The sequence below is a fragment of the Bombina bombina genome, chromosome 1 (genome assembly GCF_027579735.1).
Source record: "Bombina bombina isolate aBomBom1 chromosome 1, aBomBom1.pri, whole genome shotgun sequence".
In the NCBI taxonomy this organism is placed as follows: Eukaryota; Metazoa; Chordata; class Amphibia; order Anura; family Bombinatoridae; genus Bombina; species Bombina bombina.
This window is the reverse complement of record NC_069499.1, coordinates 935354521-935368882: the sequence shown is the minus strand read 5'-3', so window position 1 is coordinate 935368882 and position 14362 is coordinate 935354521. Positions and strand designations below refer to the sequence as shown.

The 14362-nt window shown below is 40.8% G+C and overlaps 1 protein-coding gene across 1 annotated transcript in view; it reads left to right on the top strand.

The window, feature by feature from the left end:
- FKBP1A (FKBP prolyl isomerase 1A) overlaps positions 1–13951 on the top strand; it is a 32634-nt gene extending 18683 nt beyond the window's left edge. Inside the window, exons 4-5 of the mRNA XM_053700714.1 lie at positions 5685–5831; positions 13600–13951. Of these exons, the coding sequence (XP_053556689.1) occupies positions 5685–5813 (129 nt within the window). The 3' untranslated portion in view covers positions 5814–5831; positions 13600–13951. The remainder of the gene's footprint in view (positions 1–5684; positions 5832–13599) is intronic.
- The last annotated feature ends 411 nt before the right edge of the window (positions 13952–14362 follow it).

Here is a 14362-nt window from a genome sequence, read left to right as displayed (position 1 = left end):
GGCTGTCGTTTTTTTCTGCATAAAAACAGTTTACTGAGCTTCCCCACTATTGTAATACGAGTGGGAGGGGCCTATTTTAGCGCTTTATTGCGCAGTAAAAATTTAGTCAGTCTTCCTATTTCTCCTCCATGATCCAGGACGTCTCTACAGAGCCCAGGGGTCTCCAAAACTAGTTTTGAGGGAGGTAATTAGTCACAGCAGATCTGTGACAGTGTGTTTGACTGTGATAAAAACGTTTATTTCAACTGTTATCCGTTTTGGGTATTAAGGGGTTAATCATCCTTTTGCTGGTGGGTGCAATCCTCTGCTAACTTTATACATTTTCTGTTAAAATTTGGTTGTTTTAACATATTTGGTTCATTGTTAATTCAACTGTGTCACATTTTTATGTTTCTTAAAGGCGCAGTAGCGTTTTTTTATATAGCTTGTAAATTTATTTAAAAGTTTTTTCCAAGCTTGCTAGTGTTATTGCTAGTCTGTTTAAACATGTCTGACACAGATGAACCTGTTTGTTCACTATGTTTAAAGGCCAATGTGGAGCCCAATAGAAATTTGTGCACTCAATGTATAGATGCTACTTTGAATAAAAGTCAAACTTTATATGTTAAGAAAATATCACCAGACAACGAGGGGGAAGTTATGCCGACTAACTCTCCTCACGTGTCAGTACCTTCGCCTCCCGCTCAGGAGGTGCGTGATATTGTGGCGCCAAGTACATCAGGGCGGCCCATACAAATCACTTTGCAAGACATGGCTAATGTTATGACTGAAGTACTATCTAAATTGCCAGAATTAAGAGGTAAACGCGATCACTCTGGGGTAAGAACAGAGTGCGCTGATAATAATAGAGCCATGTCTGATACTGCGTCACAATTTGCAGAACATGAGGACGGAGAGCTTCATTCTGTGGGTGACGGATCTGATCCAAGTAAATTGGATTCAGAGATTTCAAATTTTAAATTTAAGATTGAGAACCTCCGTGTATTACTAGGGGAGGTATTAGCGGCTCTGAATGATTGTAACACGGTTGCAATTCCAGAGAAAGTATGTAGGCTGGATAAATATTTTGCGGTACCGACGTGTACTGACGTTTTCCCTATATTTAAAAGGCTTACAGAAATTGTTAACAAGGAGTGGGATAGACCCGGTGTGCCTTTTTCACCCCCTCCTATATTTAGAAAAATGTTTCCAATAGACGCCGCCACACGGGACCTATGGCAGATGGTCCCTAAGGTGGAGGGAGCAGTTTCTACTCTGGATAAGCGCACCACTATCCCGGTGGAGGATAGCTGTGCTTTTTCAGATCCAATGGATAAAAAGTTAGAGGGTTACCTTAAGAAAATGTTTGTTCAGCAAGGTTTTATATTACAACCCCTTGCATGCATCGCGCCTGTCACTGCTGGGGCGGCATTCTGGTTTGAGTCTCTGGAAGAGACCCTTAGCACAGCTCCATTGGATGAGATTATGAACAAGCTTAAAGCCCTTAAGCTAGCTAATTCATTTATTTCTGATGCCGTAGTACACTTAACCAAACTTACGGCTAAGAACTCCGGATTCGCCATTCAAGCGCGCAGAGCGCTGTGGCTTAAATCCTGGTCAGCTGATGTGACTTCTAAATCTAAATTGCTTAATATTCCTTTCAAGGGGCAGACATTATTTGGGCCCGGCTTGAAAGAAATTATCGCTGACATTACTGGAGGTAAGGGCCATGCCCTGCCTCAAGACAGGGCCAAACCAAAGGCTAAACAGTCTAATTTTCGTGCCTTTCGTAATTTCAAGGCAGGAGCAGCATCAACTTCCTCCGCTCCAAGACAGGAAGGAACTGTTGCTCGCTACAGACAGGGCTGGAAACCTAACCAGTCCTGGAACAAGGGCAAGCAGGCCAGAAAACCTGCTGCTGCCCCTAAGACAGCATGAAGTGAGGGCCCCCGATCCGGAAACGGATATAGTGGGGGGCAGACTTTCTCTCTTTGCCCAGGCTTGGGCAATAGATGTCCAGGATCCCTGGGCGTTGGAAATCATATCTCAGGGATATCTTCTGGACTTCAAAGCTTCTCCTCCACAAGGGAGATTTCATCTTTCAAGGTTATCAGCAAACCAGATAAAGAAAGAGGCGTTTCTACGCTGTGTACAAGACCTCTTACTAATGGGAGTGATCCACCCAGTTCCGCGGTCGGAACACGGGCAAGGATTCTATTCAAATCTGTTTGTGGTTCCCAAAAAAGAGGGAACCTTCAGACCAATCTTGGACTTAAAGATCCTAAACAAATTCCTAAGAGTTCCATCGTTCAAAATGGAAACTATTCGAACCATCTTACCCATGATCCAAGAGGGTCAGTACATGACCACAGTGGATTTAAAGGATGCCTACCTTCACATACCGATTCACAAGGATCATTACCGGTATCTAAGATTTGCCTTCCTAAACAGGCATTTCCAGTTTGTAGCTCTTCCCTTCGGGTTAGTTACAGCTCCAAGAATCTTTACAAAGGTTCTGGGCTCCCTTCTGGCGGTACTAAGACCGCGAGGCATAGCGGTAGCTCCGTACCTAGACGACATTCTGATACAAGCGTCAAGTTTCCAAACTGCCAAGTCTCATACAGAGTTAGTTCTGGCATTTCTAAGGTCGCATGGGTGGAAGGTGAACGTAGAAAAGAGTTCTCTAGTGCCACTCACAAGAGTTCCCTTTCTAGGGACTCTTATAGATTCTGTAGAAATGAAAATTTACCTGACGGAGGACAGGTTATCAAAACTTCTAAATGCTTGCCGTGGCCTTCATTCCATTCAACACCCGTCAGTGGCTCAGTGCATGGAGGTAATCGGCTTAATGGTAGCGGCAATGGACATAGTACCATTTGCGCGCCTGCATCTCAGACCGCTGCAATTGTGCATGCTAAGTCAGTGGAATGGGGTTTACTCAGATTTGTCCCCTCTGCTAAATCTGGATCAAGAGACCAGAGATTCTCTTCTATGGTGGCTTTCTCGGCCACATCTGTCCAAGGGGATGCCCTTCCGCAGGCCAGATTGGACGATTGTAACAACAGACGCCAGCCTTCTAGGTTGGGGCGCAGTCTGGAATTCCCTGAAGGCTCAGGGATCATGGACTCAGGAGGAGAGACTCCTTCCAATAAACATTTTGGAATTAAGAGCAATTTTCAATGCTCTTCTGGCTTGGCCTCAGTTAGCAACTCTGAGGTTCATCAGGTTTCAGTCGGACAACATCACGACTGTGGCTTACATCAACCATCAAGGAGGAACAAGGAGTTCCCTAGCGATGATGGAAGTCTCAAAGATAATTCGCTGGGCAGAGTATCACTCTTGCCACCTGTCAGCGATCCACATCCCAGGCGTGGAGAACTGGGAGGCGGATTTTCTAAGTCGCCAGACTTTTCATCCGGGGGAGTGGGAACTTCATCCGGAGGTGTTTGCCCAACTGCTTCATCATTGGGGCAAACCAGATCTGGATCTCATGGCGTCTCGACAGAACGCCAAGCTTCCTTGTTACGGGTCCAGGGACCCGGGAGCGGTACTGATAGATGCTCTGACAGCACCTTGGGTCTTCAACATGGCTTATGTGTTTCCACCTTTCCCAATGCTTCCTCGATTGATTGCCAGGATCAAACAGGAGAGAGCATCGGTGATTCTAATAGCGCCTGCATGGCCACGCAGGACCTGGTATGCAGATCTAGTGGACATGTCGTCCTGTCCACCATGGTCTCTGCCTCTGAGACAGGACCTTCTGATTCAGGGTCCTTTTCAAACATCCAAATCTAATTTCTCTGAGGCTGACTGCATGGAGATTGAACGCTTGATTCTATCAAAGCGTGGATTCTCTGAGTCAGTGATTGATACCTTAATACAGGCTAGGAAACCTGTTACCAGGAAAATTTACCATAAAATATGGCGTAAATACTTATATTGGTGCGAATCCAAGAGTTACTCATGGAGTAAAGTTAGGATTCCTAGGATATTGTCTTTTCTACAAGAGGGTTTAGAAAAGGGTTTATCTGCTAGTTCGTTAAAGGGACAGATTTCAGCGCTGTCTATCCTTTTACACAAACGTCTGGCAGAAGTTCCAGACGTTCAGGCTTTTTGTCAGGCTTTGACTAGGATTAAGCCTGTGTTTAAGACTGTTGCTCCGCCGTGGAGCTTAAACTTAGTTCTTAACGTTCTGCAAGGTGTTCCATTTGAACCCCTTCATTCCATCGATATCAAGCTGTTATCTTGGAAAGTTCTGTTTTTAATGGCTATTTCCTCGGCTCGAAGAGTCTCTGAGTTATCGGCCTTACATTGTGATTCTCCTTATCTGATTTTTCATTCAGACAAGGTAGTTCTGCGTACTAAACCTGGGTTCTTACCTAAGGTAGTCACTAACAAGAATATCAATCAAGAGATTGTTGTTCCATCATTGTGCCCTAACCCTTCTTCAAAGAAGGAACGACTTTTGCACAATCTGGACGTCGTCCGTGCCCTGAAATTTTATTTGCAGGCAACTAAAGATTTTCGTCAAACTTCTTCCCTGTTTGTCGTTTATTCTGGACAGAGGAGAGGTCAAAAAGCTTCGGCTACCTCTCTCTCTTTTTGGCTTCGTAGCATAATACGTTTAGCCTATGAGACTGCTGGACAGCAGCCTCCTGAAAGGATTACAGCTCATTCTACTAGAGCTGTGGCTTCCACTTGGGCCTTTAAGAATGAGGCCTCTGTTGAACAGATTTGCAAGGCTGCAACTTGGTCTTCACTTCACACGTTTTCAAAATTTTACAAATTTGACACTTTTGCTTCTTCGGAGGCTGTTTTTGGGAGAAAGGTTCTACAGGCAGTGGTTCCTTCCGTGTAAAGATCCTGCCTGTCCCTCCCGTCATCCGTGTACTTTTAGCTTTGGTATTGGTATCCCATAAGTAATGGATGACCCGTGGACTGACTACACTTAACAGGAGAAAATATAATTTATGCTTACCTGATAAATTCATTTCTCCTGTAGTGTAGTCAGTCCACGGCCCGCCCTGTTTTTACAGCAGGTCTAAATTTTAATTAAACTCCAGTCACCACTGCACCCTATAGTTTCGGTCGAATGACTGGATATGACGTAGAGGGGAGGAGCTATATGGCAGCTCTGCTTGGGTGATCCTCTTGCACTTCCTGTTAGGGAGGAGTTATAATCCCATAAGTAATGGATGACCCGTGGACTGACTACACTACAGGAGAAATGAATTTATCAGGTAAGCATAAATTATATTTTTTGACCATGGGGAAAAAAATAAAATATATAATTATTATTTATTATTATTTTCATGTGCACACACGCTTTTTCCTATCGTGCAAACATATTAGAACTGTATTGATGAGGTAGGCATAGAATAACCTCAATACTAAAGTTGTTAGGGATGTGCATTCAGCAATTTAGTTCACTGTCAAATGCAGAAGGAGGCTGTTTTCGGTATTTGGCTCTTTTTAGAGCCAAAGATCCTCTTGTGTAAGTGAAACACACTAACATCTGGATTTGCACAGATCTTAGTGTTTCACTTGCAGAAGAGGATATTTAGCTCTGCAAATGGTCTAATACTGAAAACAGCCTCCTACTTCTGCATTTGGCAGTGACATCTCTAATACTTGTAAAATCGGTTTAATGTTCCTTTAAAACCCGCTGCATGTCATATTATATTTTTTTTGTTTTGTTTCTGTAGATGAGTGTGGGTCAGAGAGCTCGTCTCACTTGTTCCCCTGATTATGCCTATGGCAAAACTGGACACCCGGGGATCATACCCCCCAATGCCACCTTGATTTTTGAAGTTGAGTTGCTGAAGATGGAATGAGAAATGGAGTGTCTACGGGTAAGTGTCTTTATAGTTTCCCTGACTATTATGTTGTATCAGTATGTTTGTCTTTCGTATTCATGTCTTTATGGTGTATACTCCTTTCACAATGTTGGGTGCTACCCCTCCCCCCAATTTAGTATTTTTAACTTTCAAATTACACTTTTAGTATTAATTGTAGTTCCTCATACAAATGATCTAGCATTGCCCGAGAGCCATAACATACTTGAAGATAAGGCAATAGGAAATTAAAGATAATGCTCATGGAATGTGCACTGCACTGTCCACATTTCTCTGGGATTAAAGGAAATTCCGGTTGAAATAGGATTATTTATATTATAACTTTCTCAATACTCATAGCTGCCCACAGTCCAACAGGATTCTCTTCTCTTCATGGAATAAAACACGGTACTATTATTCAAACTTTATCGTTAAAATCAAAATGTGACAATAACATCAGTAAACTTGTAACTTCCTAAAAATTAACCCATGTGGGAACCATAAAAGGGTCAACTAGAAGCAACCCACTAATTCTTTCCATCCAGAGCAAAAGATGTTTGATTTCAAAGCCTCTTTACTGAATTCGTCTTTAGGATGCAGTTTCTTTCTTTTTTAAATGGCACACTAAAAACCAACCGATACATAGGTTAAATCAACAATATCATAAAGCCCAACTCCAATGTTCTTGTTTCTTTAGAACTGTGGATTAAACACACCACTTGCAGCTTCAAGCAGAGTTTTCTGTGCAACTGCTACAAGTCTCAGGCAATATTATTAGCTCTGAGGGGCTTAATTACAGTGTTTACTAAACTAATAAATACACCAGGAAAGAACCTGCAAAATACTGTGAGAAACTTACAGGTAGGAATTGGCTATGCAGACCAGGGCCGCCACTATAAATTTTGGGGCCCCTGACTAAAACGTATATGCACTTTATTCTTAAGTGTAGTCAAACTTGGAAATGTTGTAAAGGTAGTAACACAGAAACACTTGTGCACTGAAACACACACTCACACATAAGGATTCACATATAGACACTCTGGCAGACACGCAAAGAAACACACTCAGACACCCAAACAGACACTCAGCACTTGTTTACATTGACCTGACAAGTAATGAGGTAGACTACAGTTTTGTCAAAAAAGGAGATTAACAAAATGTGGAGTTCTGATTTTCTTTTTGTCAAGGAAGATGCCAACTAAATGATAACAGCATGCAGTGGTTGAAAGGAAAGGCCCTGAACTGCCTAAACAATAATTGAAAGGTTAAATGGTGGATTGGTGACTTCCGGAAAGGTCTCAGTCTCAAAGTCTGTAGAAAGATGTGAATAATCAGTAGTAAGGTCATAATGTCCTAAAAAGGAACAGACAATTGACACAGACACACACACACACACTCAAACTTGCACATACACCCAAGGAAATACAGAGAGACACCCACATAAAACACACAAAGACATACACAGAGAGACACCCACAGAAAACACTCAGACACACACACCCTCAGAGACATCCACAGAAAACACACCCACCCTCACAGAGGCATCCATAGAAAAAAGCACAAAGACATACTCACACACCCTAACAGAGACCCACAGAAAAAAAAATACATACACACTCAGAGACAAACAAAAGCACAAAGACATAAACACAGACACCCAAAGAAGGTAACATTTATGCACATTGCATCCCCTAAATCATCAGTGTGTGACATGCATGATAAAAAATTGCAGAAATTAAGAGATCACTTTTTTAAAGAATCCTATTTGTAAATGTGAAAACAAAAATAATTCTGTGAATTCAAATTTGTACATTTTAATGATCTGGGTAGACGGCTAGATGAAGAAAAGTACTTTTGAAAGGTTGACATATGTATGTTTTTTTCCTCCATTTCCCCCACCAAGTGCACCACTTCAAATATAGTGTACAAATGTTCCCATCTGTCAGCTGTACTTATGGATTTTGAAAAATGCTGTACTCTATATGGTCTTGGTGGAACCATAAGCTGTGGTACTCACTCTCATACCATTTAAATCTGGTTAAATGCAGGATTTAGGCTTGTTTGTATGTATTTCAAAATTGTCAGCTGTAGTGTAAACTGAACAGTTTTAAGTTAACCTGTCTCATTTCAAACACTGAGCAATCTTAGTCTGAGAGTATAACATTTTAAGTAGATGTAAAAATCTTAGATAAAATGCCTCCTTGCATAAAGGGACAGTAAACTGGAATGAAAAAACCTCATATCTGCCAAAAGGGCACCTACCATTTGTGTATTCAGGAGGAAACATTTCTGCATGGCTTGAAATATAGAATTTCTACAGCATTGTCAAATAATCCATAAATACACTGCTGCATATTGCTAAAATATGTTTTTATGGACCCCTGGCCCCACAATACAACTACTACCACACTGAAGTTACAATCCGAAATTGCACAAAGCAATAAAAAAACATTTACTAAGTCCCACCTCCTCTGCAAATGTAAGTGATCTGACTCAGGCACACACTGTACAAAGTGCCAAGTATGTCTCACACTGTGCATAGTGGTTTAGTGCACACTCAGAAATCCTCTCAAATGCTAATGCTTTACTACTTGTAATAACATTCCCATGCTGAATAGCACTCTGCTGTAGTAACCTCTGGTGGCTGCCATTTTTTTTTTTTTTTTTTTTTTTTTTTTTTTTTAAATAAGTTGTTCTTGTCTCATGGGGCCCCCTGGCCCATTGGGCCCCTGACAGGAGTCACCCCCTGATGGCAGCCCTGATGGAGAATCAATATATCCCAGGGTAAATAGATGGTACTCACAGTGCAGAGGAATTGTATTTCACCTGCCTCTACTCCCATCACACCAGGCTAAATTTTAGGTGCACCTGGTGGCACCCATGGGTGTCTCCAAACCAGGATGCCAAGGCCGAATATAAAGGCGCAAATGGTTGCCGGGTCTGCCATAACCCATTATTCTCAAGAATATGCCCATATGAATGGGATGAGTCTGCAGGAATAGCACCCTGCTTTCTTGTTTCTCTCTATGTAAAACACCTGTACTAATGCAATTACATTTTCATTATGGGTGTTGGTTTCAATGTGCAAAGCCAGCTATTTCAATTGCAAGAATAAGCATAAAGGAATAATTTAAAATACATTTAAAAACTGCAGCTGGTGTTACAAGTCACAGGAAATGTATTAAAGGACCATTATGCACTAATATTTATACAGATTGTATGTATACATTGCATGTTATTTAGTAAATGTTTCCAAATGGAATATAAAAACGTAATTGCAATCGAGGTAAATGTTAAAAAATCACTTACATTTTCACAGTTTGTCCATTGTCAAAATGCTCCACCTTCATGGAATAGGAGAGCTAAGTAGGAGTATTCAGACGCATTACTGACCAATAAGGACGTTTATTCTAATTAATGTATTGAAAATTCCCCATTGTAATTGCACGTGCGATATAACTGACTTATGTGCACAGCTCGCTTGTTCACTGCATCCTTTTGCGCATTCGCATTGTAAAGTACTGACGCACGCACGGTTCTCCAATCATCCTCTAATAAAAAATGTGATCACGCTTCCAATGAGAGCCTTTGTGCACCTGTCTTGTCCTCTATTAGATTTCTAAGTTGCATTGCTCTTCATTATACCAACACTACCCACATTGGCTACTGAATCCTTCTCAAAAGTAATCAATTTTCATGAAATAGTCACTACTTTTCTGAAGATCCCTGAACCTTATATACTCAAAATGTTGTAAATTTAAAATTGCATATTCTGTATGTAAAGTGAGATTTTGTTATCCGTAGTGCACAAACCTAATGCAGCTCTTGGTGCAGAGACAAACCCAATCAGCCTGAGAAGAAAAGGTTTGCTCAGTACCAGAACATCAATTTCTCAGGATTATGTATACAATTCAGTACTATGTCCCTCTGAGGAAACTAGCATTTACATTGTCAGCCTGAATGTGATTTTACTAGAAAGCAAAAATCTAATTTGCCACCAATCGGCAGCAAGCTCCCCCTAGTGCATTGCAGCCCCTGAGCCTACCTAGGCATGCTTTTCAACGGATACCAAGAAAACAATACATTTGCTATGCATGTGTGAAATACGTTGAAAAGTTTCTAAAAAAGAATTGTAGTCTAAGTTTTTTTTTTTTTTTTTTTCCAAAACCTTAAAGGGACATAATACCCCTATGCTAAACCACTTGAAAGTGATGCAGTATAACTGTAAAAAGCTGAATAGAAAATATCAACTGAGCATCTTTGTAAAAAAGGGAAGATATTTACCTCAAATTAGATAATAGAAGTAAATTAGAAAGTGGTTTAAAATTGCATGTTCTTTCTAAATCATGAAAGAAAAAAAATTGGGTTTCATGTCCCTTTAAGTAAGTTTACTGTGAAATCTCATGAGATTTAAAGTGAATGTAAATTTTCATGAATGAGTGCCCGGTTTTTTAAAAAAAAACTATAAAAAACAGGGGCACTTTAATTCATGAAAGTTTACATTGCAGCATTTTTGTTAAAATACTTACCTTTTTCTTCTTCTTCCAAGCCAGACCAATGACCCCCCACCCGCTTCATGCTGTACTTAGCACAGCCGTTACGGAACCGGCTTCCTCTAATCACGGTGTGGCCTCAGGAAATGTTTGCTCTGGGGGGGAGCCATAATTGGAGGAAGCCGGACTCGTCATTTCTGACGTAAGTATAGAGGAGCTGCGGGCGGGGGGGTCGTTGGTCCGGCTTGGAAGAAGAAAAAGGTAAGTATTTTAACAAAAATGCTGCAATGTAAACTTTCATGAATTAAAGTGCCCCTATTTTTTAAAGTTTTTTTTTAAAAACCGGGCACTCATTCATGAAAATTTACATTCACTTTAAATCTCATGAGATTTCACAGTAAACTTACTTAAAGGGACATGAAACCCAATTTTTTTTCTTTCATGATTTAGAAAGAACATGCAATTTTAAACCACTTTCTAATTTACTTATATTATCTAATTTGCTTCATTCTCTTGATATCCTTTGCTCAAAAGCATATCTAGATAGGCTTAACCGTTGGTGATTGGTGGCTGCACACAGGTGCCTCCTGTGATTGGCTCACTCGTGCACTATTTCTTCAACAAAGGATATCAAATGAATGAAGCAAATTAGATATTAGAAGTAAGTTGGAATGTTGTTTAACCCCTTAATGACCGAGGACGTGCAGGGTACGTCCTCTAAAAAAAGGCAGTTAACGCCTGAGGACGTACCCTGCACGTCCTCAGTCTGGAAAGCAGCTGGAAGCGATCCTGCTCGCTTCCAGCTGCTTTCCGGTTATTGCAGTGATGCCTCGACATCGAGGCATCCTGCAATAACACTTTCTGGCCATCCGATGCAGAGAGAGCCACTCTGTGGCCCTCTCTGCACCGGACATCGATGGCCGGTATCGTTGGTGGGTGGGAGCCGACTTGGGAGGCGGGTGGGCGGCCATCGGTGTGATCTGGAAGGTGGAGGGGGGCGGAGCCTTCGGGGGCGCGCACGGGCGCGCGTGCACGGTGGGTGGCGGGCGGTCGCGTGCACGGGGCGGGAGCGGGTGGGAACCGCTACACTACAGAAAAAAAGTAAGAGTAAAGTGTATTAAAAAATGAAAATAAACATTTAAAAAAAAAAGCATTTAAGCGATCTGGAAGGGGTGGGGGGTTGGTATTGGGGGGGGGGAAGCTACACTACAGAAAAAGGAAATTTTTTTAATAAAAACACATATTTTCACTAAAATGGGTACTGGCAGACAGCTGCCAGTACCCAAGATGGCGCACATTAAGTCAGAGGGGGAGGGTTAGAGAGCTGTTGGGTGGGGGATCAGTGAGGTTGGGGGCTAAGGGGGATCCTACACAGAAGCATATGTAAATATGCTAAAACAAAATGCACAAAAATGCACAAATTTTCCTTTTATTTTAGTACTGGCAGAGTTTCTGCCAGTACTTAAGATGGCGGGGACATTTGTGGGGTAGGGGAGGGAAGAGAGATGTTTGGGAGGGATCAGGGGGTCTGATGTTTCAGGTGGGAGGCTGATCTCTACACTAAAGCTAAAATTAACCCTGCAAGCTCCCTACAAGCTACCTAATTAACCCCTTCACTGCTAGCCATAATACACGTGTGATGCGCAGCGCCATTTAGCAGCATTCTAATTACCAAAAAGCAACGCCAAAGTCATATATGTCTGCTATTTCTGAACAAAGGGGATCCCAGAGAAGCATTTACAACCATTTGTGCCATAATTGCACAAGCTGTTTGTAAATGATTTCAGTGACAAACCTAAAATTGTGAAAAATGTAATGTTTTTTTTAATTTGATCGCATTTGGCGGTGAAATGGTGGCATGAAATATACCAAAATGGGCCTAGATCAATACTTGGGGTTGTCTACTACACTACACTAAAGCTAAAAATACCCCAAAAAGCTCCTTACATGCTCCCTAATTAACCCCTTCACTGCTGGGCATAATACACGTGTGGTGCGCAGTGGCATTTAGCGGCCTTCTAATTACCAAAAAGCAATGCCAAAGCCATATATGTCTGCTATTTCTGAACAAAGGGGATCCCAGAGAAGAATTTACAACCATTTATGCCATAATTGCACAAGCAGTTTGTAAATAATTTCAGTGAGAAACTGAAAGTTTGTGAAAAAATTTGTGAAAAAGTGAACAATTTTTTGTATTTGATCGCATTTGGCGGTGAAATGGTGGCATGAAATATACCAAAATGGGCCTAGATCAATACTTTGGGATGTCTTCTAAAAAAAAATATATATATATGTCAATGGATATTCAGGGATTCCTGAAAGATATCAGTGTCCCAATGTAACTAGCGCTAATTTTGAAAAAAATATGTTTTGAAAATAGCAAAGTGCTACTTGTATTTATGGCCCTATAAGTTACAAAAAAAGCAAAGAAGATGTAAACATTGGGTATTTCTAAACTCAGGACAAAATTTAGAAACTATTTAGCATGGGTGTTTTTTGGTGGTTGTAGATATGTAACAGATTTTGGGGTTCAAAGTTAGAAAAAGTGTGTTTTTTTCCATTTTTCCTCATATTTTATAATTTTTTTTATAGTAAATGATAAGATATGATGAAAATAATGGTATTTTTAGAAAGTCCATTTAATGGCGAGAAAAACGGTATATAATATGTGTGGGTACAGTTAAATGAGTAAGAGGAAAATTTCAGCTAAACACAAACACTGCAGAAATGTAAAAATAGCCTTGGTCCCAAACGGACAGAAAATGGAAAAGTGCTCTGGTCACTAAGGGGTTAAAATTGTATGCTCTGTCTGAATCATGAAAGAGAAAAAAATTGGGTTTAATGTCCCTTTAAACTGAATAGAAAAATAACATGACTTTGCCTGCTCATGCTGGAGGCACACTCAATTTGAAGTCCTGGGACTAAATTCTCTTGACAGTGGTCTGTGAATACTTAGGACATTTTTGAGGTGAATTTCCTTTTTTTTACATTTAGATGTTCAGGTGATATTTTTAGTCAGCTTTTTACAGCTATGCTGCAGCACTTTCAAAGGCTTCAACATTTGGGTATCATGTCCCTTAAAGGATCTGTTCTTCAGATAGAAGACTATCTAAAAAAGAGCTACGAGGTCTTGAAAGTTTATTTGAATGTTATTCCATTGATATCATCCACCATCTAGAAAAAAACTATTCATTTGGGACTAATGCTAAGAAAGTGCTGTATCGTGTCAATGTTTTTTTTTTTTTTTCCCTCCACTCTTGTTCATCTGTCATATTTTATGTTTTCATGTTTAGGTGACGGGTGCCTGCCAAGAAGGTCACAGAGTCAAAAACCCAGAATGGATGCTACCTCCTCCGTCCCCCCTGTCACTCACTCCGCCTTTTGCTTGTCACTTATTTGCCACCCCCAGCAGGACCTGGGCACCTTGTATGATATTTGGTGGAAGAGGGTTCTGTCTGCATCCAAAAGGCAATGTCATAGGAGATATTGTTACTGTGGCACAGCCCCAAGATCAGAGTGTTGGGGCAGCATTTAACCCCTAATGCGCTGTCTGACCATACACTGCAGAGTTGTTCTGTTTTGTGTCTGATCCCTTCACCACCCTTCAGCCCCAATTGCACTCTGTAAATAAATAGCTTTTCTGTACCTGAGCTGTTTGTTTTGTTTGATTGGGGAGTGTGTATTGTAGCAATTTTTATTTGTGCACTGCAACAAGGAACTGCATTATCCAAACATCCATGTAGCTTGTTAAATTGTATATAAACACTTGGCATTGAAGTATCTATGATGATCTCCTTACTGCAAGTGCCTGCACCCCTTTTCTGTTATAAAGACTATGAACATTTGTAGGGCACCGTAAATCAAACAAAATGTGTTAGGGCACACTGAGAATTGTACTCATGCTTCTATTTAACATACAGTAGAACATTAAAGAACATGAAGTCTGGTAGGCCCAAGTTTTTTTTTTTTTTCTGTTGTCTTGCAATAAAGTAACATACCAGTCAATTGTGAAAACATTCTAAATATGTTAACACCTTTCTACATTTTATTTCTCAA